The sequence below is a fragment of the Eleutherodactylus coqui genome, chromosome 3 (assembly GCF_035609145.1).
Source record: "Eleutherodactylus coqui strain aEleCoq1 chromosome 3, aEleCoq1.hap1, whole genome shotgun sequence".
In the NCBI taxonomy this organism is placed as follows: domain Eukaryota; kingdom Metazoa; phylum Chordata; class Amphibia; order Anura; family Eleutherodactylidae; genus Eleutherodactylus; species Eleutherodactylus coqui.
In genome coordinates this window covers 178,812,524-178,834,886 of record NC_089839.1, presented here as the reverse complement: position 1 = coordinate 178,834,886, position 22,363 = coordinate 178,812,524, and the positions used below count along the sequence as shown (strand labels likewise).

At 42.9% G+C, this 22,363-nt stretch overlaps 1 protein-coding gene across 1 annotated transcript in view; it reads left to right on the top strand.

Annotated features, from left to right (window-relative positions):
• LOC136621252 (peroxisomal acyl-coenzyme A oxidase 2-like) overlaps positions 1 to 10,294 on the top strand; it is a 99,887-nt gene extending 89,593 nt beyond the window's left edge. The window contains exon 13 of the mRNA XM_066596605.1: positions 10,123 to 10,294. Coding sequence (XP_066452702.1) covers positions 10,123 to 10,225 — 103 coding nt within the window. The 3' untranslated portion in view covers positions 10,226 to 10,294. The remainder of the gene's footprint in view (positions 1 to 10,122) is intronic.
• The last annotated feature ends 12,069 nt before the right edge of the window (positions 10,295 to 22,363 follow it).

Below are 22,363 nucleotides of genomic sequence, written 5' to 3'. Positions count from 1 at the left end.
CTTGCATATTTCATGCACCTTTGCGCACCGTCCATAGATGTCTATGAGGACCTTTGCTGTGCAAATCCGAAAAAAGGTAGAGCACGCTGCGTTTTCTTTGCACGCACAATATTTACACATGTAAACGAACCCATTGAAATCAATGGGTACTAGTTAGGGATGAGCGAGTATACTCGCTAAGGCACTACTCACTCGAGTAATGTGCCTTAGCCGAGTATCTCCCTGCTCGACCCTAAAGATTCGGGGGCCACCGCAGCAGACAGGTGAGTTGTGGGGGGGGGGAGCGGGGGAGAGCGGGCGGGCGGGAGAGAGAGATCTCCCCTCCGTTCCTCCCTGCTCTCCCCCGCAGCTCCCCGCCCCGCGGTGGCACCCGAATCTTTCGGGACAAGCGGGGAGAAACTCGACTAAGGGCCCCCATCCACTGGCGTTTGCGTTTTTTGCCGCGTTTTCGCGGCGTTTTCGCGGCTTTTCCATTAATTTCCATTGACTTTCATGGGTGCATTAGGAGAAAAATAAGGACACATATGCAACTGACAGTTCCTATGTTAAAAAACGCAACGCAACGCAAAAAAAAACGCCAGTGGACAGGAGTACATTCAATTCTAATTGCTCTTGAGAAAAAACGCAAAACGCAAAGAAAAAAAAATCGCCAGTGGGTGGGCGCCCTAAGGCACATTACTCGAGCGAGTAGTGCCTTAGTGAGTATACTCGCTCATCCCTAGTACTAGTCCCTGTGTATTGATAGCAAATATGTGTGCAAATACATCCAGGAGGAATGAAGGAGCCCTTAGGCAAAAGCCACCAGGCAGATTGCATGAGAATTGCTATGCAACATCTATTATTGTGACTACCTCCGAATTTCTGAGACAACTGGACCCACTATCCATTTTATTTGCTTTTACAATGATTAATATCGAATTTACCTCTCAGAAGCTTTATTACAGCCACAGACATTTTTTCACCTATCTACTGGATACATGTGTAGGAAATCGCTCTTATATTGGTTTGAAAGTATGTGTAGTGGATTCGCCCAACACCCCACGGGTCTGGATAAATTGTTTCTGTCCTTAGGGGGCAAACTAAGCACAGGGCCCACACGATCGTGACCAAAGAAGGACAGAGTATGCACACGGGTTGCACACGGTACTCACACGGGTTTCAAGCAAACTGACCCTGTTCTACAAGGGAGGTTGACCGGGCCCTACCTAAGCGGGGACATTGCCCCAATAAGGGCAGCCCAGCGGTCTTTGGATCTGGGCCCTAGCTGATCCTAGGAGCCACACACCAGAACAGGACGCATTCACATGCCACATGTCAGGGACTGAACAACATGACACACAGAGCCAGAATACACAGCATACAGCAGCCCCAATGCAAACACTAATAGAAGATGGGAAGCTGAATATAAATACCAGGTATTAGTTGACATTTTGTACAAATCATGAAAGCTAGCGGGCCACTTTACGGCTCCTGGCTATACCGCTAATCCCTACACTAACCAGGAGTCCAGCAGCACCAGACACAGTTCACACAACAAGCTGCAACAGGACATGAACCGCAAGGCACAGATCACAGGTCACACAGTGAGCACAGACCCAGGAGATTGGCTAGCAGGAAGTACCACACCCAGCCAGCTCAATCAATTAACCCTGTGAGGGCTGTGCTGCTAGGAAGCTTAGAACTACAGATCCCAGCAGCACACGTAACACTTGATTCCTCTAGGCTTTATGTATTATTGTTTGTTGATTGCTAATTCCTAGATAGAATTATAGGCAGGGAATGGTATTCAGTTTAGGAACAGTATCAGGTTAGGTGACTGCTGGCCCATAGGGAGAGTAGAGGTCTGCTCACACTGATAGAATAGACAGAGAAGAGGGAATAGTACAGCATAGTTGGGTTTGTCTTCAGCATCCGGCTTCCTGTGTTGCGACCATTGGATACAGAAGCTGCTAGTCCTTCTCACCCTCTTTTATCTCCTGAACTGCATTTGAGTGCTGTTGATCTTGCCAGAGGTATAACTATAGGGGTTGCAGGGAATGCAGTTACACCCGGGCCCAGAGTCTTATGAGGCCCATAAGGTTTCTCTTCTCCATATAGGTAGCCCAATACTATGAATAAAGCATTATAGTTGGGGGCCCTGTTACCGATTTTGCATTAAGACCCAGGAGCTTCAAGTTACGCCTCTGCATCTGCTGTGGAATCCTGCATCTGCTACCAGCTACAGGGGTCCCTGCATTGTGACTCTTCATATTTCTGATGTCTGAGGTATCGTGCATGGGATTCCATGCACACCTGTATATGCATGTACCCGAGTATATAGTCACCATTTAACCAGGACTATTTGGAACTACTTAATAATTACTATATCATTCATTGAAACATATGTATGCATCAATTAACTACTGTTTTATAAAGTATGATATCCTTCACGGTTATCTCTGTATAATCATTTATATTGAATAAGTTGGATTCACAAATATATGCCTGTTTGTATACATGCACAGAAAATTCTCAGGAAGAGACCCTTGTTAGCCTAAGGCTCTGTTTTGAGTGGAGGCACTGATTAGAGAAAACTCACTAATATGCCCATTCTTCCAATTAGCGAAGGTACCAGGGTCTGTTTTAAAGGGTCACTATATATATATATATATATATATATATATATATATATATTCTTCCCCCCTCAAACAGGGTTACAGGTGATACATGCTACATCCATGGAGGTTTGACCACAAGGTTCCCCACTGATTGCTAGGAGACCATAGTCCCTTCTGCAAGATGGCAGGGTAATATAGAAAGTATCTGACTAGCTGCCCACAATGGTGTGGTGGCTGAGCATGGTCACTGAAACTTCGTTAAATAGAATGAGAGTGATGGAAACAGTTGTAGTGGTGGATGGAAGAAGATGACCATATTCCTTCATTGTATTAATTGGTGGGGTTCCATTGGTCAGAGACCAGAGGCCACTAGTACCCTCTATAGCCTTCCCCTTTGCCCTTGGTTTTCTTTGTTTTATTGCCAGAGTACTATGAGAGCTATATGAATGCAATAATCAATTATTAGTGAATTTATATGTAAATTTGTACTTCAATAGGGTCGCTTATAGACACAAGCCTTCTATGTCTACAGGTAAATGCAGAGGTGTAGAATGGAATGGGGTGGCGCAAACCCAAAGAAATATCAAAGGCTTGAGACCAGGTGCATTTACCCTGGACTGAAACAACCTCGACGTGGATTACATAATGTAGCTGGAGGTGCTGCCAGCCAGGTGACCCACCAATGTTGGGCAGACTAAATGTGGGAAACAAAAGCAGATACCCTGGGGCAACTCTCCAGTAAAAGGCATGAGGTAATAGAATAAAATATCCAACTTCTTTTATTCTCCTCTGGTGTCATGGCCTCGGTTATCTCCAAACTTTTGGGTCCATACTTCTATTACCCTAAGAGTGATGTTTCTCGCAACATGACTGATAAAAGGGTTAATCCCAAAGCACGTATCTTTTGCTAGTTTTTAGTTTCACTAAATAAAAGAGAAGTTGGATATTTCATCCTATTGCCTCACAACTTTTACTGAAGACTTGTGCCTGCCTATGAGCTATGTTTATGGAACGTAACGATGCCACTCATTTCTTTGTCAATGCCATCAGCATAGTGTTGTCTACAACCTAAATGTACACATCTTGTGAAATGTAAGAGTCCATCATCAACTCAAGTGTATTCTCTGATAATCCTTTAATCTCAGATTTTTATGACATCAAATCAGCCTCGTCTATGAAACACATCCCTTATCCTTTAACAGAAGGGCCTGTATGTGAAAAGACGTATTGATAACATAATAATACGATCTAATCCCAAAGTGAGTGGCACTGTGCAGCCAGGTATGTATGACAGTAGGTATAAAAGGATCTACAGGAGATGAGGCAGCATTTGGAGACATGAAGCTTTTGTTGGCTTTGAGTGTTTGCCACAGCCTGGTTTTCCATTTTACACACTCAGGTAAGACTCTAATAGATAAACTTGAGAAAGACTCGACGGAGTCGAAATGTCGTTTTAGCGTTTGGAGGAATAAAGAATTTTACGTGCACCAGATTGCTGCCATCTCTATTTCTTACAAATTTACTACCGTTGTGGTCTTGGTTGGATCAGACCTATCCATGGTGGCTATGCAACATACTTGTTAAACTCAATGTGGGTGAATAATATGCTGCTGGCATCTCTCTTTCATTTCCTTCTAATAGAGATACATTTTCTTTGGTTGCATCTATTTGGGTAGGTTCATATACTTTGCCCCAGTGGTGGTGCCACAGAAAGATGAACCACTACCCTAAAAATGCATGTTTTGTTGTGATTTGCAGTGCTATAAAGAATAGAAAAGGACAAGGAAATGTTCCTAGATAGATCTGGTGCATATGTTGAATGGGTGCATAGACCCAACAGATGCCAAAAGAGTATCAGGATACTATAGAGCTATAGTGACAGGGTTGGTGCCAATATCAACCAAACCCGGGAAAATGGCAGAGCCTAATAGACTTTGCAAGTCCATGACCATTTGGATAAAAATGCTGTACTCTTGTCAAACTGAGGAGGAAGAGAAAGAAAGTCCATAGTGACTTGTCTATAAGAGCCTACATATATCTGGGGGGTGGCAATGCATAGAGACACTTTGCAATAAAGAGCATCCTGAATCTTGACACACAGTAGGGGACTAGAGTTAAAGGCTTTATATTTAGTCCATTGAATCTTGTTTTTATGCACTATTAACAATTCTGGATCCAATTTTTCCACTTATAGCTGAGAAATATTTTATTTCTTATCAGCTTTAATGAAAAAAAATGAAGCATCTGAGTTCTTGGCCATGGGTCGAAAGGAACATGGTGGGAATAGACCTTGTTCTCTTGAGAGGTGTGATCTTGAGACCAGTGATGCCATTGATGTGCGCAATTTAAGGGTGGGTAAAATACAAATTCTGTGATATAAAACTTTCACATTGTCTGTCTGCTCTCTTCATTGTGCTGAACATATTCTCTAGAATAATTTTTTGATGTCCTTTTATAGTTTCTTTAAAAAAGGGGCGTTCCATTACCGGACAACCATTCAAATGCAATATTAGTTAATTTTTATCTCATTTTCAGAATATACAGTATGACCTCCAATACTGTTATAATTTCTAACAATTAGTGTTCACTATTAGTCATAATATTCTAGAGTCATCACACTGACATACATTCAGATGGCCAATATGTTATCCATTGTGCCACAATTCTCATATATATGTTAAAAGTCTGCATAAATCTGGTTTGGCCATAGGTTATGGCCATTTCTAAGGATCTCATGATGTATTGACAGCTTTAAATGGATTCTTTAAAGGAGTTGTCCAGTTGTAAACTATAGATAGTCTGTTCTTAGGATAGGCATCACTAGTAGATCAGCAGGAGTCCACTGCCCTGGACCTTCGCTGATCAATTGTTCTCTGGGCCGGCGCGCTCATGCACTGAGCTGTTCTTACTGCGCCAGGTGTGGTATTACAAGCAAAGCTCCCATTGAAGTGAATGGGAACTTAGTCTGTAATAGCAAGTCTTGGCCACAGCAGTGAGAACAGAGCTGTCTACTCAGACAACCCCTTTAATGGGCAGAGATTGGATATCTTTGACTATAATCTCTATTCTCTTTTTCATATGCCCTTTTCTGTTGCAGTTGGGTAAGAGAGGGGATTCCTCATCATCTGAATCAGCCATGGTTCCACAGGTATTTTTCCATTTAGAGACTATATTATTTGCAAAAGGGTTGTTTGTACCATAGAGGTAGCTCATGTAACTGCTTAAGCATCCAATCAAAAGCTGGATCCCAACCCTTCTGCAGTTGATATTGAGAACTTGTGAAGAACTCTCTTTTATATAACATAGTATTATAATAATATAAGGCCAGAAAAGACATATGTCCATCCAGTTCAGCCTATTACCCCTGTTAGTGCAAACCAATATTTTCTATACAATATACCATTAGGGTCCAAATTCTTAGTTTGTTAGAGGTAAGCTGAGCTCTGGAGTCTAACATTAAATCACACAGCATGAGATGTGATCCAAAGTAATCTGTTTATTTGAGTGACAAGCGACCCTTTTATAGGGTCACATGTTCAATTACAATAATTCCAATCTATTATAATTCATTTGTTACCATTGGTAAAAGAACATAAACAAAATATAATATATACAATATAAAGGATTTAATATCAAAAATGCCAACCAAACGCACGCAGGCGCAGAGTTGACCATACATGATTAACTTCTTGGAACCATAAATCTAAACAATAAGAATGTTTATGAACATGTCAGTTTAAGGGCTTATTCAGATGGCCGTATATCGGCCGTGTATTCACGCCGGCCGATATACGGCGTCTCTCTCTGCAGGGGGAGGAGCTGGAAGAGCCAGGAGCAGTGCTCTGAGCTACCACCCCCTCTCCGCCTCCTCTCCATCCCCCTCTCTGCCCCTCTGCACTATTTGCAATGAGAGGAGATGGGGCGGGCTAAGTTCCAGGAATTGGCTCCACCCAGGTCCCACCTTCCATCATTGCAAATAGTGCAGAGGGACGGAGAGGGGGTGGAGAGTTGGCAGAGAGGGGGCGGGAGCTCAGAGCACTGCTCCCGACTCTTCCAGCCTCCTCCCCCTGCAGAGAGGGAGTCCGTATATCGGCCGGTGTGAATACCCAGCCGATATATGGTTGTCTGAATAAGCCCTAATGGCCACACAGCTATCTTCTGGAACAAAAGCCTTAGTGATTCACTCAAGGTTTAATAAAAAATCATTTAATTTTCATAAATTCTGGAGAAAGCGGAAAGTGAATACAGTGAAAAGAGACACAGAAGATGGCTACAGGCTTACAAAATGGCTATGCATAGGATAGAACATGGAGTCATATCCATTTCATTAACACCCCAGAGAAAGGCAACAAAAAAAAACAATAAGGTAGAAGCCAATGTTTACCATTTATGAGAAAAAAAGATCCTTACTGACTCCAATTTGGCAATCGGAATAATAATCCATGTATCCCAGGTGCTAGCAATGCCAGCTATAGGGTATAAATAAAGTGAAAGTCACAGCATTACATTGCAGTCACCTGTCCCACTATACAAAGTGCAAGTCATATGACCACCATAAGTGTCAGCTACATTCTCACCATACAAAGTGACTGCTACATGACCCCTATATTTGCTATTCGTGTGATTGGTCATTAACTAAATACTATTCATGACCTATCCTCAAGATAGGTCATCAATAGCTGATTTGCTAGGTTCCGTCACTCAGGACCCCAACTGATCGGGTGCCCGCCATCAGCACTACAACACATTTGTGTACAGAATGGAAACTACTGCTCCAGTTCTATTGGAGAAATGTAAACAGCGAGGGAAAAGCTATGCTGTACCTCGGAGATTTCAGCATTTTAAGAATTTTCATTTTGTGCATGGAAAACCCCTTTTAATTCATTTTTCCATCCAACACAGGACTCTCCCTTGTTTATGATAAAGCAGTTCCACCCTATCTGTGGCATGTCTAGCTGACATATCATAAAAGTCTGTAATAGGAAAACCTCTTTAATCTTACATTAATTAAGTAATTTATTAGGGGAAATGCTAATTTTGTGTAGTCCGGTAAAAGCCATAACTGCATAATGTTTATAATGCAATTATTTAATCTGATCACTGTAACAGATAATGTCATGGCTACCCCCATCCCCTTCCTTCCCGTCCACCCGTGGATATTCGTATATGTGCTCTTAATCCCAATTCAGTGGTCATTCTAAGGTTTCCTAAATGGTCACCAAACTGGGCAGGCCATGTGAGTCTGTCGTATGAATGGTAGGGCATGTCTTGCATGAGGTCCAAATGACAGGGTGTAGCACGAAAAGGAGTTGTTGTTGCCATTCTGGTGGAGCGCACAAGCAAGTAGGAGAGGTTGTTGGTGAGACTGGGTGTAGCCTGTAGTTATGAGCAGCGAGGGAGCCTGCTGAGAGGTTGGGTGCAGTTGAAAGCTGCAAGACAGCCCTGAAACCGTTGGACCTTGGAGCTAAGATGGCTTCAGTCGTTGACTTGCTGTATAGCTGAGAGTGTGGAACCTCTACTGTACCTGCACAGTGTGAGCTCTCAATGTGTCCCTAGTGCTACCCCAAGTTTGCTGTGTATTCAAAGTGTCTGGAACCTGATCCTACAAGGGCTGAAAGGATGTAACAATGTAGCCAAGTTCTGAAAGTGTGCCAACTTAGGCTGCTTTCACACCTGCGTTCGGGCTCAGTTTAGGGTTTCCGTCTCTCTGACCCGTTTTTGGAGGAGAGAAACCGAAATAAAACAGATCAGTTTTTTCCCCATTGATTTCAATGGGGTTTTAAAAAACGGAAAGCATACGGGAAGGCTTCAATTTGCTTCCCTTCTGTTATTTTTCCGTCCAGAAACATAGAAAGCTAACGCTGCAGACTGCGCTACTTCCCCATTAAAAATTGGAACAGAAGCTAACTGAAGCCTTTCTATTTGCTTTCTGTTTTTGTTTTTTAATGTCATTGAAATCTATGGGGGAAAAAATGGATTTGATTTTTTTCATTTTATTTCAGCTTCTCTCTTCCAAAAACAGATCAAAGATGGAAACCCTGAGCTGAGCCCTAATGCAGGTTTAAAAGCAGCCTGAGGTCAAACAAATGTGTTTGCACAGAATTTTGCACGTACAAAATTTGCACACACCGTGAATAGTACCTATTGATTTCAATGTGTTGGTTCACCTGCGCGTATTTTGTGTGTGTATTTAATTCACGCAAAAAAATATGCAGCATGCTCTATTTTCCTGTGCATCTGCACACAAAAATGGCACATTTTGAACTAATTAACGTTATTGCCAATTTCAATAAATGTGAGCATAGTTGCGTGTTTTTTTGTGCATTCAAATGCGCACGATTTGCGAGTGCAAAAAGTACAGTAAAACATGCATTTGTGCACGCAAATACGCAAAGCAAATGCACATAGAAATGCGTTTACAACTGTGTGACACTAGTCTTAGAAAGACTGCCAATTCAGCTGCCAAGTAAAGCCTGTTACTGTTCCTCACAATGTACGTTTCCTCTCCTAATTTACCTGCCAGGGGCTAGTTTCACACAAGCCTTTTATCACTGCGATTTTGCCACGATAAAATGCCGGCCGAAAATTGCAACCATCTGAGGCACTGGATTCCAATACATTTGTTCAGATGGGCTGTTTTCCAGTATGTAAAATCGTCAGGCCAGCAAAAATAGCACATGCCGAGCTCATTCCAGCAGGGCTGTTTTTACGCCCACCCGGAAAAGATTGGACTTGTCCCATAGATTCCTATGAGAGTCGTCAGGCAGTTCCCATAGGCTGGGAGGGAGTTTAGCACGACTAGCTCTACTAAGCTCCCTTCCCCCGGCCAACAGTATTCCGGGTGGCAACGTATATATGCCGCAGCCCAGCTGTCTGAAAGGGTGAGAAAACGGGAGATGCAGCCGCTGCCTCTCGTTCATGCGATTTTCAGCAACAATGAGGGAGGCTGAACATTGCAACGCCCGTGTAAAAGAGCCCTTAGGGTGGCTGCACACGGACGGATTTCCACCGTGTATTACGCAGCGGAAATCCGCGGCATTAGCCCGCAGCTATTAGGTTCTATTGAACCTAATAGCGCAATGCTCACGATGCAGAATTCTATTTGCCGCGGGTGTACGCATGGACGGCTTCCATTGCAGTCAATGGAAGCCATCCGTCACGCTATCTTCCGCTGTAGCACAGCAGAAGATAGCGTGAAACTGCTTCCCCGCCTACTGTCAGACGCATCACGTGCTCTATTGTGCATGTGCGCCGAAGCGTCATGCGGGACATCTAGTGGCGGATCCGGAGGTAAGTATGGGGTCTCTGAAGGGGCGCCGTGACAGGCTCCACGGCGGAAATCCCCTTACGGAGCCCGTCACGGCCGTGTGAAGCCAGCCTTAGGCCGAGAGTAATGCGCAGTAGCATACACCCGTGTTAAATTGGCTTTAGAGGGGAACAACCCAGACAAATTAACAAATTCTTGTATATTCTAAAATTGAATTGTTTTCTGATCTATTTGTTTTCTTACATCTTTCTATTACAGGACATATTACTGCCTCCAACTCCTCCAGCGGAAGTCACAATATGACATGATGTCCGTTCTGGGCTGCAGTCGTTTTGCCCCCGCCGTACTGCAGCTCTGCTGATTATGCTGAATTTTGTTCATATGCAGTTTGACTAACTTGATGTTGTATCACATGATGGACTGATGCAAAATAAAGTAATCATACAGATCCTGGTTCACTGCAACTCTTTTTACTGACATCCTTAGGTATGGAGGGCAGGTAAAACCTGGAGCTGTTACTTCATATATTCAGAATTATTGAGTCATGCTGATTTACTGCCTGACATCTCAGATTCTTTCAGCTTCTCCTATACTTTCTTCCTTCTGATGATGATGCAAAACTGTAATGTTTGGCAGCAGAAATGTAAAAAAAATCATAGCTGAAGAAATAATGTGAGATTGCCTGCAGCCATTGTGTTCCTAGTGACTGCAAAATAAATACACCTGTATGTGAAAGGTCAAGCAGCTGGGAAGAACTGCTAAAAAGAGCTCTCCAGAAACCTCCAGAACAGGTTATTGAAAAGTACCAGTTAGGGAAGGGAGGGGGGGGGGGGGGGGGGGGGGTGCCAGAAAAGTTTAAGTCTTTGAATGTGCTCAAAAATGTCAAATTGATGAGGAACACTTGATGGAAACCTACAACAATTCCAAGGCCATTGTGCCAGTCTTATGGCGATTATGCCTGCTTAGTGGCGATCATGCCTGCTCTGCACCTTAGCAAGTATTGCATTTTTGGCTCTTTAAAACAATGGTAGCACTAAGCTTCAAATATACATAAGGCCCCAGTTCAGTCTTAAGACAATGATGATAGATATGCATGACTAATTAGACTATCGATCACAAGACTCTATAGACAATGGTGTTAGAATTACAAGACAATGGTGATACTATGTCCAGATACTAACATGGTTCAAGCAAGTCTATAAGAGTGCATTTAGACACAAAGATGATTGCTCAAAAGATGGCTTTTGAGAGAATTTTTAGCGATAATCGTTGTGTCTAAATGGACCTTAAGACTCAAGTTATGTAATCCTCATAATTTATACATTAAACATTCATAGCTGTTCGAATACAAGATGGGTGGTGGCTGGAATTCTCCCTCTCCCTCCTTTTCCCAGTGCTTCCCTTCTCTTGTATTCCCTCCTCCTCCCTCTGAGGTCACCTATTGTTTTGCTTTGCAGTGTAATATAATCAAAAGCAGGGGCGTAACTATAGAGGATGCAGGGGATGCGGTTGCACCTGAGCCCAGAAGCCTTAGGGGGCCCATAATGCTTCTCTGCTCCATATAGGGAGCCCAGTACTATGAGAAAAGCATTATAGTTGGGGGCCCTGTTACAGGTATTGCATTGGGGCCCAGGAGCTTCAAGTTACGCCTCTGATCAAAAGGGTCCTTTCAACACAAAGCAAATGGAAGCCCTTCAGTTTGCTTCCCTATGTTGTTGACATTAATTAACAAAAAACAAAACCTAGAGGTCCTTTCTGTTCACTTTCGGTTTTTTTTTTGGACGGGAATAACAACGCTGCAGCCCATGCTTTTCTCCGTTCAGAAAAACTGAAAGCGAACGGAATGGAGTCAAACTGAATCCAAACTGAAAGCAATAAAAAATGTATCTCTCTCTATGGGTCCAGTTTGCTTCAGTTTTGCATAATAACAACAGAAAACAAAAACTGAGGGTTGGGTTTAGCGCAGTATAGGCGCGTGACAAGATCACAGCTATACTGCGCTAAAAATAGCGCTAACGGGTAGTTTCCAGCAATTAAGTCTGGAGCTAAATTAGCAGTGAAATTGCCCATTCACCCGATTGGGAGCTGCGTGGTGCATGTTATCCAGCTCCTATAGGTCAAAAATTCTTTCATCTGAACGGTTCTATAGGAAACCATTGGTTCTATTAGACGCGAACTATTCACGCGCCTATTTTGCACCAAAAACTCTTTCATGTGAATGAGGCCTAAGGGCTAAATGCAGATGTGAAACCACCCTAATACATATGAAACCTCTATAATCAAGGCATGGTACATATTGATTATCCTGGTAATCATATCTAATTGGCCCATTTTTGCACAGGACCAATAAGCCGGCCCTGCAGTACAAGTGAATATGTGATATTCTTCATTGCGGGAATCAGACAAGACTTGCAAAGATCAAAGGTTGCGTTTGTTTTGCTGCTATTGACCTTCCTGTTCTGTGCAAGTTTTTTTTTCTTTTAATCTTTGTACTTGTTTTGTGTTACGGACTTCGGTTAATAATACTCGTCACCTTCGTCTTGTCTTAAATGTTTAGTTTCAAGAGTTTCTATTTGGTGGAAAAAGCAAAAAAGTCTAATTTATGCATCACAGGGAGAAGGAATGAGGCCTTGTGCACACTGAGTATTTTCACACAGATTTCCGTATAGAATCCGCATGTATCTCATCTGTAATCCATGTCAAAAATCTGATAGTTAAATGTACAGATTTCCCTTGAAATCTGCTTTGAAACACATCCTTAACCCCTTCATGACATGGCCTATTTTGGGCTTAAGGACGCAACGATTTTTGGCGGATTTTCTTCTCCATTTATCAAAAGCCATAACTTTTTATTTTTCCGTTGACGCGGCCGTATGAGGGCTTGTTTTTTGCGTGGCAAACTGTAGTTTTTAAGAATGCCACTTTTGGGTACATTTGACTATATTGTAAAACTTTTATTTTTTTTTTTATGATAGCAGGGAGAGAAAACGCATCAATTCTGCCATAGATTTTATTTTAATTTTTTTACAGTTAATCATGCAGCATAACTAAGGCAATCCATTTTTTCTGCGGGTCGGTACAGTTACAACGATACCAAAATTCTTACATTTTTTTAGGTTTTTCCACTTTTCTGCAATAAAAACCCTTTTTTTGGAAATCTTTTTTTTTTTCTAAATCGCTGCATTCAAAGTCCTGTAACTTCTTTATTTTTTGATGTACGGAGCTCTATGAGGGCTTATTTTTTGTGAGACGGGCTGTAGTTTTTATTGGTACCATTTTGGTGTACATAAGGCTTTTTTGATCACTTTTATTGTGTTTTTAGTGAGGCAAAATGCTAAAAATTAGCATTTTGCCTCAGTTTTTTAGCATTTTTTTAAACGCTTTTTTCCGTGCACACTCAAGAGCATGTGCAGCTTATTGTACGTGTTGTTATGGATGCGACAATACCAAATATGTGGGGTTTTAATTTTTTTTTCACCTTTTTTATGCTAATCTGAAAAAAATCATAAAAAAAGGGTTTTTTAAACTTTTTTTTAACATTTTTTTATCTTTTTTTTTTACTACACTTGTGTCCCTCTGGGGGACTTACACCACAGCCCTGATGATCGCTGTAATAAGGCATGGCAGGGCTACTTATACAGCGATCTCAGGCACTGGCAACACAGGATGCCAGTGTCTGGCGTCCTGTTGCCATGGTGACAGGCCGGGCTCTCGCGATAACATCGCAAGAGCCGGCTGAAGACACAGAGGGAGCGCGCTCCCTCTGTGAACTTTTTACCCGCTGCGATCTACTTAGATCGCGGTAGGGAAGCGGTTAACAGCGGGAGGCCGGCTGTGACTGACAGCCGACTCCCGCTGCGGGATAGCGCGGGATCATATGTGATCTCGCGCTATCCCCAGGACGTAAGCTTACGCCCTGTTGCGGGAAGTACCCCGCTCCCAGGATGTAAACTTACACCCTGGAGCCGGAAGGGGTTAAGGGTGGATTCACACGAGACATTGCATGCAATAGAGCTCCTTCATACGGTCGTATTTGCGCACACAAAATTTGCGCGCAATATGCAGAGAATAGAATCTATTAATATCAATGAGTTTGTAAAGATTTTCCATTTTTGTGCGCACTTCTATCTTGTGCACTGAAAAAATTAATGCTGTATTTTGTGTGAATTTGCACATCAAAGGGCCCCATAGAATAGTAATACACATAATACGCATGGGGATGCACGAAAAACTGCGCAAAACTGTGGGGAAAAGAACACATCTGGACTTCATTAGGCTAAATATCCTTTGAAATCAGGGTGGAGGTGTGCTGCATGCACAGATGAACAGATCCATGCGTGCGCAGGAAAGTACAGTACAAAACGTAGGCACACATGCAAATCAACTTTGCTCAAAGCACAAATACGTTATGTTGGAGCGTGCACATTTTCGCAAATGCTCATGTGAAGTAGCCCTAACTAGCAAACTTGGATGCAGATGTAGGGAGGCTTTACATGAATGTATGCGCATGCCTCAGGGCAACGTATTTGTGCCATGGACAAGGTTTACCTGGACCTTTTGCGCCCCCAGGGCATGTTCATATGTGTGTGGCAGACAAACACGCCTGAATTTAAATGGCTATTTAGCCTATGTACCAGATATGTTCTTTTTACAGCAGAATTGCGCAGTGTCTTATGCATCCTCTTGCGTATTACGCTTACATTTGAGCATTCCTCCGAGGACTTCTATACGGACCTCTGGTGTTCAATTGCGCACAAAAGTAGAGCATGTTGTGGTTTTGTTAGCACTCGCAAAATGTGTGCACAAAATACTGAACTGCGAATAAAACCTTTAAAATCAATGGCTTCTATTCTCTGCATATTGCCCACGTGAAGCGACCCTTAGATGTGGATTCGACACAGAATTGCTGTGGACTTTGCAATTCTGCAGCGAATGTCGCATGTGAATTAGACTTTATGGTCATGATACAGCCATAAGCATGTGCCAACAAATTAACCCCTTAGTGACCAAGCCTGTTTGCACCTTAATGACCAGGCCAAATGTGTCACTTTAACATAGAATAACTCTGTAAAGGTTTTGCATATCCAACACTGTTTTTTCTCCTCATATTGTACTTTATTTAGGTCGTTCACATTTTCAACTGCAATATGTCAAATATACTATACAAATTTTTGATATGATATATATTTCCATCTATTTACTTTATTCTGGAAGCACATTGGAAAAACTTTAGTTTTTTTTATCCATTTAGGAGATGTACAAATTTAACATTGATTATTAACATTTTGAGGAACATTTTGTATTGCTACACCAAGCCAAGAATGCAAAGGCTCATCAGTATCAGAATGATAGATACCCCCACAAATGATCCAATTTTAAAAAATAAACTCCTTAATGTATTTACTGAGGGGTGTCAGGAGTATTTTGACCCCACTGTTTCTTTTCAGGAGTTAATGCAATTTAGAGGAAAAAATTTTAAATGTCACATTTTTGCAAATATGTCATTTTTAAAATAGTTTTTTTCTGCACATGAGAATGAGGATTTACACCCCAAAATGGATACCCCATTTGTCCTGTGTTCAGAAACATACCCATTGGGGCCCAAAACTTATGTCTGTATGCACAATGGGGCCCAAACAGACATTTTGCTTGAAGGGTTTTTAGGTCCCATTGCACACTTGTAGAGCCCTTGAGCGGCCCAAGCGACGGAGAACCCCCACAAATGACCCCATTTTGAATACTAGACCCATTAACGAATTTATCTAGGGGTGTACTGCGTTTTTTCACCCAACAGTTTTTGAATGAATCAAAGCAAAACAGAAGCAAAAAAAAAAGATTTTCATTTTTTTGGGAATTTGTGTCATTTTAAAAACATTTTTTTTGTACAGTACACACATGAATGAAGACTTGAACTCCAAAAAATTGATAACCGTTTATTCTGTGTTCAGGAACATACTCATTGTGGCTCTAATTTTCTTACAGGATGCATGGATAGGCCTGTAATGGAGGGAACACCCATTGGGTTTCAGGGCACAACTGAATAAATTCCAGGCCCCACTGTACACTTGTGCAGAAAAAAAAATTACTCCCTAAAAATGATCCCCCCTCATCTTTTTGGCATTCCCTAAATCTTAGATAAAAGTAATAATGTAAACTGTGTGGTATGTCTAAAAACCGGGGTAATTATGGAGGCCCAGTTGGGATGGGCACATGGGGCAATTAAACCATGTATCCCTCCTTCTCTCATGACTGCTGCAAACCTGACACTTTTTTTTTTTTGGGGGGGGGGGGTATTTCTTGACCTAAGCTGCAGGGATGGGGTGTTAAAAGTGGCGCTCAGTGAGGCTTTGTAAGTGTCTCACACAGAATGCGCTCAACAAGCTGCTCCTGGAACTGCAGGAAGGAGAGCGTTCCCGGGGCTTTTTGTAAATTGGGTATTACAGTTAACGGCCTGAATAACGCCGGACTCACATGGCCTTATGTGGAATCCGCTTGCGGAGGCCTGCAGCGGATCCCGGCTGTGAGACCGGCCGTGGCCCTGTGTACGGCCGCGTAATATACTGCACATAACTGCATACTCACACAGGTGGTCATGCGCAGTATACCTTTTTGGTTTACATTTCCTGAACCGTTGGTTAGCGAGGGCGCGTGTACCCGCAGCTCGTGCACAATGTAGTTGCATATGGGCTGCGGGTATATCCACGACCATAGATCACAATTGCTTCTATGTTGCGGATGTCCGCGGTAAAAGAGAACATGCTGCATTCTGTTTTCTGCGAGTGTATTACGTAATTCTGACCCGCTCATGCAAGACCAGCTTAAGGCAGATTGCTACCTGGGGACCGCTTAACGAGGTCACCAGTCTCCAGGCTTTCGGCGACGTCTGATAACCAGGAGCAAGAAGATTTTAAATTTCCTGGGCCCTACCCGGTTCCTGCGCATGTATCCGTCACTTTGCTGGCATGCGTAGAAGCCAGGGAATGTACATGGAGGAGGATCACGTCGGGGTTCAAATACGAAGGCCTCTGCTAAGAAGTTTCATCTCCTCTCACTGATTGCATAAGAGAGGGGAGATTAAACTTCAATTTTATAACGGCAATCACGGTACCTGGGACCACTCAATGAGGCCTCCGGTCACTGTTCCAGTCTCTCAGCTACCTTTAGTGGTCAGGAGCAAGAAGACTTTACATTTCACTATACCTTCCCAGCTTCTGCGCTTGCGTCCGCTATTTTGCCGATAGGCGCATGTGCCGAAGCTGGGGAAAGGTCCACAGATAAAGATCCCATTGGTAGTCATCGCAGGAGGCCTTAGGTATGTAATTTCAGAAGGTGAAACTAACTTTTTTTTAACTTTTACATGTTTGCCGTTATCCATTGGATAACAGTGTTCACATCACCAGGGACCACGTACCACGGCCCCGTGTGAAATCTCCTGGCTCTCTGCTACATTTGCCAGGAGCAGGGTGATTTTAAATTACCCCAGCACTCTGTGGTTTTGCGCATGCGTCCACAGAAGCCGGGGTGAGGTCCACTGATAAATCCGGGGGCCTTAGGTATGTAATTTCCTCTTCCCTCACGGATATGATTTTTTACTTTACATGATCGCTGTCATCCATTGGATAACAACCCTATAGATTAAAGCCCAGCCAGCCAGGACATAAAGCGGCATATGGCTGGTCAATAAGGGGTTAAAATAAGACCATATACTCTTCAAGCCACCAGAGCCAGTGCCTATGAGGGTTTCTCTACGCTTTATGCAAACTGTATGGTAGTTCAAATATCATAGATTTACACTGTATGCCACTGGGAAGAGGAGGAAGGTGGTAAATAAACTATTGTAAACCGCCCGCCATACAGATAAAACTAACACCAAACCCAAAGCTATCTAATATACAGATGGTAACTAGAATAAATAGCAATTACACAATAAGGAAACATCAATTACAAAATAATTTATTATTCACTTAAAGACAACATTCATAAAAGCATTTAAAAACTCAATGGGAATGTTCAAGGTAAAACATGTAAAAATGATGACCACTGTAGGTAACATTCCATCGCAGATCTGGCTCAAAATACATACAGTGTTTTTTCTTCCGTCCAAAAGTCAGGCGAAAAGCAGATGGTCCCCATTATAGTCACCGAGGTCCATCCGGCATAGTTTGGTTCCATCCAGAGATGGAGCCGTTCAGCCATGGGGATTTTCCTTTCCGGCTCCCAATCCCCAACACAGGTGTGAAATGAGCCTATCCCCAGCATAAATAAATTTTGCATAAGGGCGCTTTCACACAACAGTTTTTGTGTACAGTTTTTTGTGAGCCAAAACCAGGAGTGGAGAGAAAGCATGATAGAGAGATTTACATGTCATCCGTATTTTGGACCCACTCCTGCTTTTGGCTCACAAAAAACTGTTGTGTGAAAGCGCCCTTAGGCCTCAGTCACACGGGCGCATCGGCACCCGTACACCGGCGCTGATGCGCCCATGTGACTGCAGGAAGGAGACGGACGTACCTTAAGACGGCCGTCTCTCTGTAGTGCCGGAGGAAAGAATATGTGACCGGCTTCATTGCTGTACGTCCGTCTCCTTCCTGCAGTCACACGGGCGCATCAGCGCCGGTGTACGGGTGCCGATGCGCCCGTGTGACTGAGGCCTTAGTCAGATGTTACAAGATAAAGCTGAATAGTGCTGATGCAATAGCAGAACTATAAAGACTGCACAGAAGCCTGCAGTACGGCGCCTACCAGGTAAGTATTATAAGATATCCTCTGAAAATAAGACCCTGAGCCTCTTTTTGGGCATAAATTAATATAAGACAGGGTCTTCTTTTCAGGGAAACACTGTGTATCGCAAAATGTACACTTTTCCATCAATCATCTGCTGATGTTCCACGGTGATTATTTCACAAAGCGGAAAAATCTTGATTTAACAAGTTCCAAACTTGAGTCTTGTGAAATCATGGTACGTCCTCGGATATAAAGCAGTGAAGTGGAGTATCAAGTGTGCAAGCAAAGAGGATGAAAAGCCAATGAAGCTGAAAAGCAGCAAGCTACAAGGCTACAGCAAGTGTCTCCTGAGCATGAATATTTTTATGTATAGATTGCAGTCTCTACAAGTATACATATAAATATCAAAAGAAATCAGCCAATGCTCAGCAGATAAAACACTTAACCCCTTAGTGACGAAGCCTGTTTGCGCCTTAGTGACGGAGCCAAATTTTGGAAATCTGACATGCGTTGTTCAACGTAGCATAACTCCGTAAAGGCTTTAGATATCCAAGTGATTTTGACATTGTTTTTTCGCCACATGTTGTACTTCATTTTGGTTGTAAAAAGAGACCGATATAATTTGTGTATATTTATTAAAAGCGCCAAAATTTTGAAAAAATTGTCATTTTTTCACATTTTCAACTGTAATATCTCAAATATGTCCAAACTAGAGATGAGCGAATGTACTCGTTTCGAGTAATTACTCGATCGAGCATCGCTATTTTCGAGTACCTGGCTACTCGGGTGCAAAGATTCGGGGGGAGCTGGGGAGCGGGGGATGGTGTGGTGGAGCGGGGGGTAGCAGTGGGGAACAGGGGGGAGCTCTCTCTCTCTAACTCTCCCCTCCACTCCCCTCTGCAACCCCCCGCTCACCCACGGCGCCCCCCGAATCTTTTCACCCGAGTAGAGAAGTACTCGAAAATTGCGGTGCTCAGGTGAAAAAGGGGCGTGGCCAAGTACGTTCGCTCATCTCTAGTCCAAACATACTGTACAAATTTTTGATAAGATATATATTTCCATCTGTTTACTTTTTTCTGAATGCGCATTTGAAAAACTTTTGTGTTTTTTTTAACCATTTAGATGACGTACAAATTTAACATTACTTTTCAGCATTTTGAGGAACACTTTGTTTTCCTGCACCAAGCCAAGTTTGCAAAGGCTCATGAGTGTCAGAATAATAGATACCCCCCCAAATGACCCCATTTTAAAAACTACACCCCTTAATGTATCCACTGAGGGGTGTCATGAGTATTTTGACCCCACCGTTTTTTTTCAGGAATTAATTAAATTTAGAGGAGAAAAAATAAAATTTCATATTTTTGCAAATATGTCATTTTAAAGACATATTTTTTTCTTATAGTGCCAATGAAAATGAGGATTAACACCCCAAAATGGATACCCCAGTTTCTCCCATGTTCAGAAACATACCCATTGTGGCCCTAATCTTATATCTGAGTGCACAACGGGGCCCAAAATGAAAGGTGTAGTGGGTGGTTTTCAGAACATAAATTTTGCTTGAAGGCGTTTTATGCCCCATAGCACTTTTGTAGAGCTCTTGAGCGGCCAAAACCAAAGAGAACCCCACAAGTGACCCCATTTTGAAAACTAGACCCCTTAACGAATTTATCTAGGGGTGTACTGCCCATTTTGACCCCACAGTTTTTGAATGATTTCAAGCAAAGCAAATTTAAAAAAATGTGATTTTCGTTTTTTTGGCAATTCAATCATTTTAAAAACTGCTTTTTTTGTACAGCACACACATGAATGAAGACTTGCACACCAAAATGGATACCCCTGTTTCTCCCGTGTTCAGAGACATACCCATTGTGGCCCTAATCTTTTGTCTGGATGCACAACGGGGCCCAAAATGTAAGGAGTAGTCTGTGGCTTTCAGAACTGAAATTTAGCATGAAGGTGATTTAGGCCCCATTGCCCACTTGTAGAGCCCTTGAGCAGCCAAAACGACAGAAAACCCCAACAAATGATCCCATTTTGAAAACTAGAACCCTTAACAAATTTATCTAGGGGTGTACTGTGTATTTTTACCCTACAATTTTTGAATAAATCTAAGGAAAGCAGTAGGAAAAAATTACAATTTTCATTTTTTTGGCAGTTGTATCAATTTAAAAACAGTTTTTTTGTACAGCACACATAGGAAGGAAGACTTTCACCCCAAAATGGATACCCCTGTTTGTCCCGTGTTCAGAAACATACCCATTGTGGCCCTAATCTACTTAAAGGACACATGGCTAGGCCTATAATGGAAGGAGCACACGTTGGATTTCATGGTACAACAGAATAAATTCCAGGCCCCGTTGCCCACTAATAGAGCCATTGAGCATCTAAAACGATAAAGAACTCCCTCAAATGACCCCATTTTAAAAACTAGACACCTTAATGAATTCATCTAGGGGTGTAATGCGTATTTTGACCCCACAGTATTTGAATGAATCTAAGCAAAGCAGAAGGAAAAAATTACAATTTTCATTTTTTTTGGCAATTTTGCCTATTTCAAAACAGTTTTTTTTTGTACAGCGCACATATGAATGAAGACCTTCACCCCAAAATGGATCCCCCCATTTGTCCCGTGTTCAAAAACATTCCTGTTGTGGCCCTAATCTACTTATAGGACACATGGTTAGGCCTATAATGGAGGGAACACCCGTTGGATTGCAGGGCACAACTGAATAAATTCCAGGACCCATTGCCCATTTGTACGGAATAAAAATTGACACCTTAAAATAATCCTCCCACCCCCACACACACTCCGCGCCCTTTTCGGCGTTCCCCAAATCTTAGATAAAAGTAATAATGTGAACTGTGTGGTATTTCCAAAGACAGGGGTAATTACGGAGGCTGGTTGGGATAGGCACATGGGGCAATAAAACCGTGTATCCCCCCCCCCTCCTCTCATGCTTTTTGGGGGGTATTTCGTGACCTCAGCCTCGGGGATGGGGTGTACAAAGTGGTGCTCTGTGAGTCTCCGTAAGTTTGATGAGGTGCGGCGGTCTCACACAGAAGACGCTCAACAAGCTGCTCCTGGAACTGCAGGAAGGCGACCGTATTACAGGTAGCGGTCTGAATAACGCCGGGCTCATGCAGCCGAAGGCGGAATCCGCTTGTGGAGGCCCACAGTGGATCCCATCTGTGAGCCTGGCTGTGACCCTGCGTACGGCCACGTAATGTACTGCGCATAACTGCCTACTCACACAGGCAGTCATTCACAGTACTTTTTTTTTTGTTTGTATTTTCCGCACCGTCGCTTAGTGATGACATGGGTACCCGCAGCCCGTACACATTGTAGTTGCGTATGGGTAGCGGGTATATCCGCGACCACGGAGCACAATGGGCTGTATGTTGCGGATATCCGCGGTAAAATAGAACCTGCTGCGTTCTCTTTTCTGCAAGTGGTTTACAAAATTCTGACCCACTGTGAGCGGAATTGTGTAATCCAATGCGATTGATCTGCGTATTAATACGGATCAGACGCATGCAGAATCTGTAATTCCTATCCGGTCATGTGAGACCGGCCAAAGGTAGATCGCTACCTTTTTTCACGTGACCGGGGACCGCTCAACGAGGCCACCCGTCACTGCTCCAGGCTCTCGGCGACCGTTGGTCGCTGGGAGTAAGGAGATTTTAAATTTTTTTGGGCTCCCCGACTCCTGCACATGTGTCCGGTATTTTGCCGGCGGTCGCATGCGCAGAATCCGGGAAAGTTCACGGATGAGGA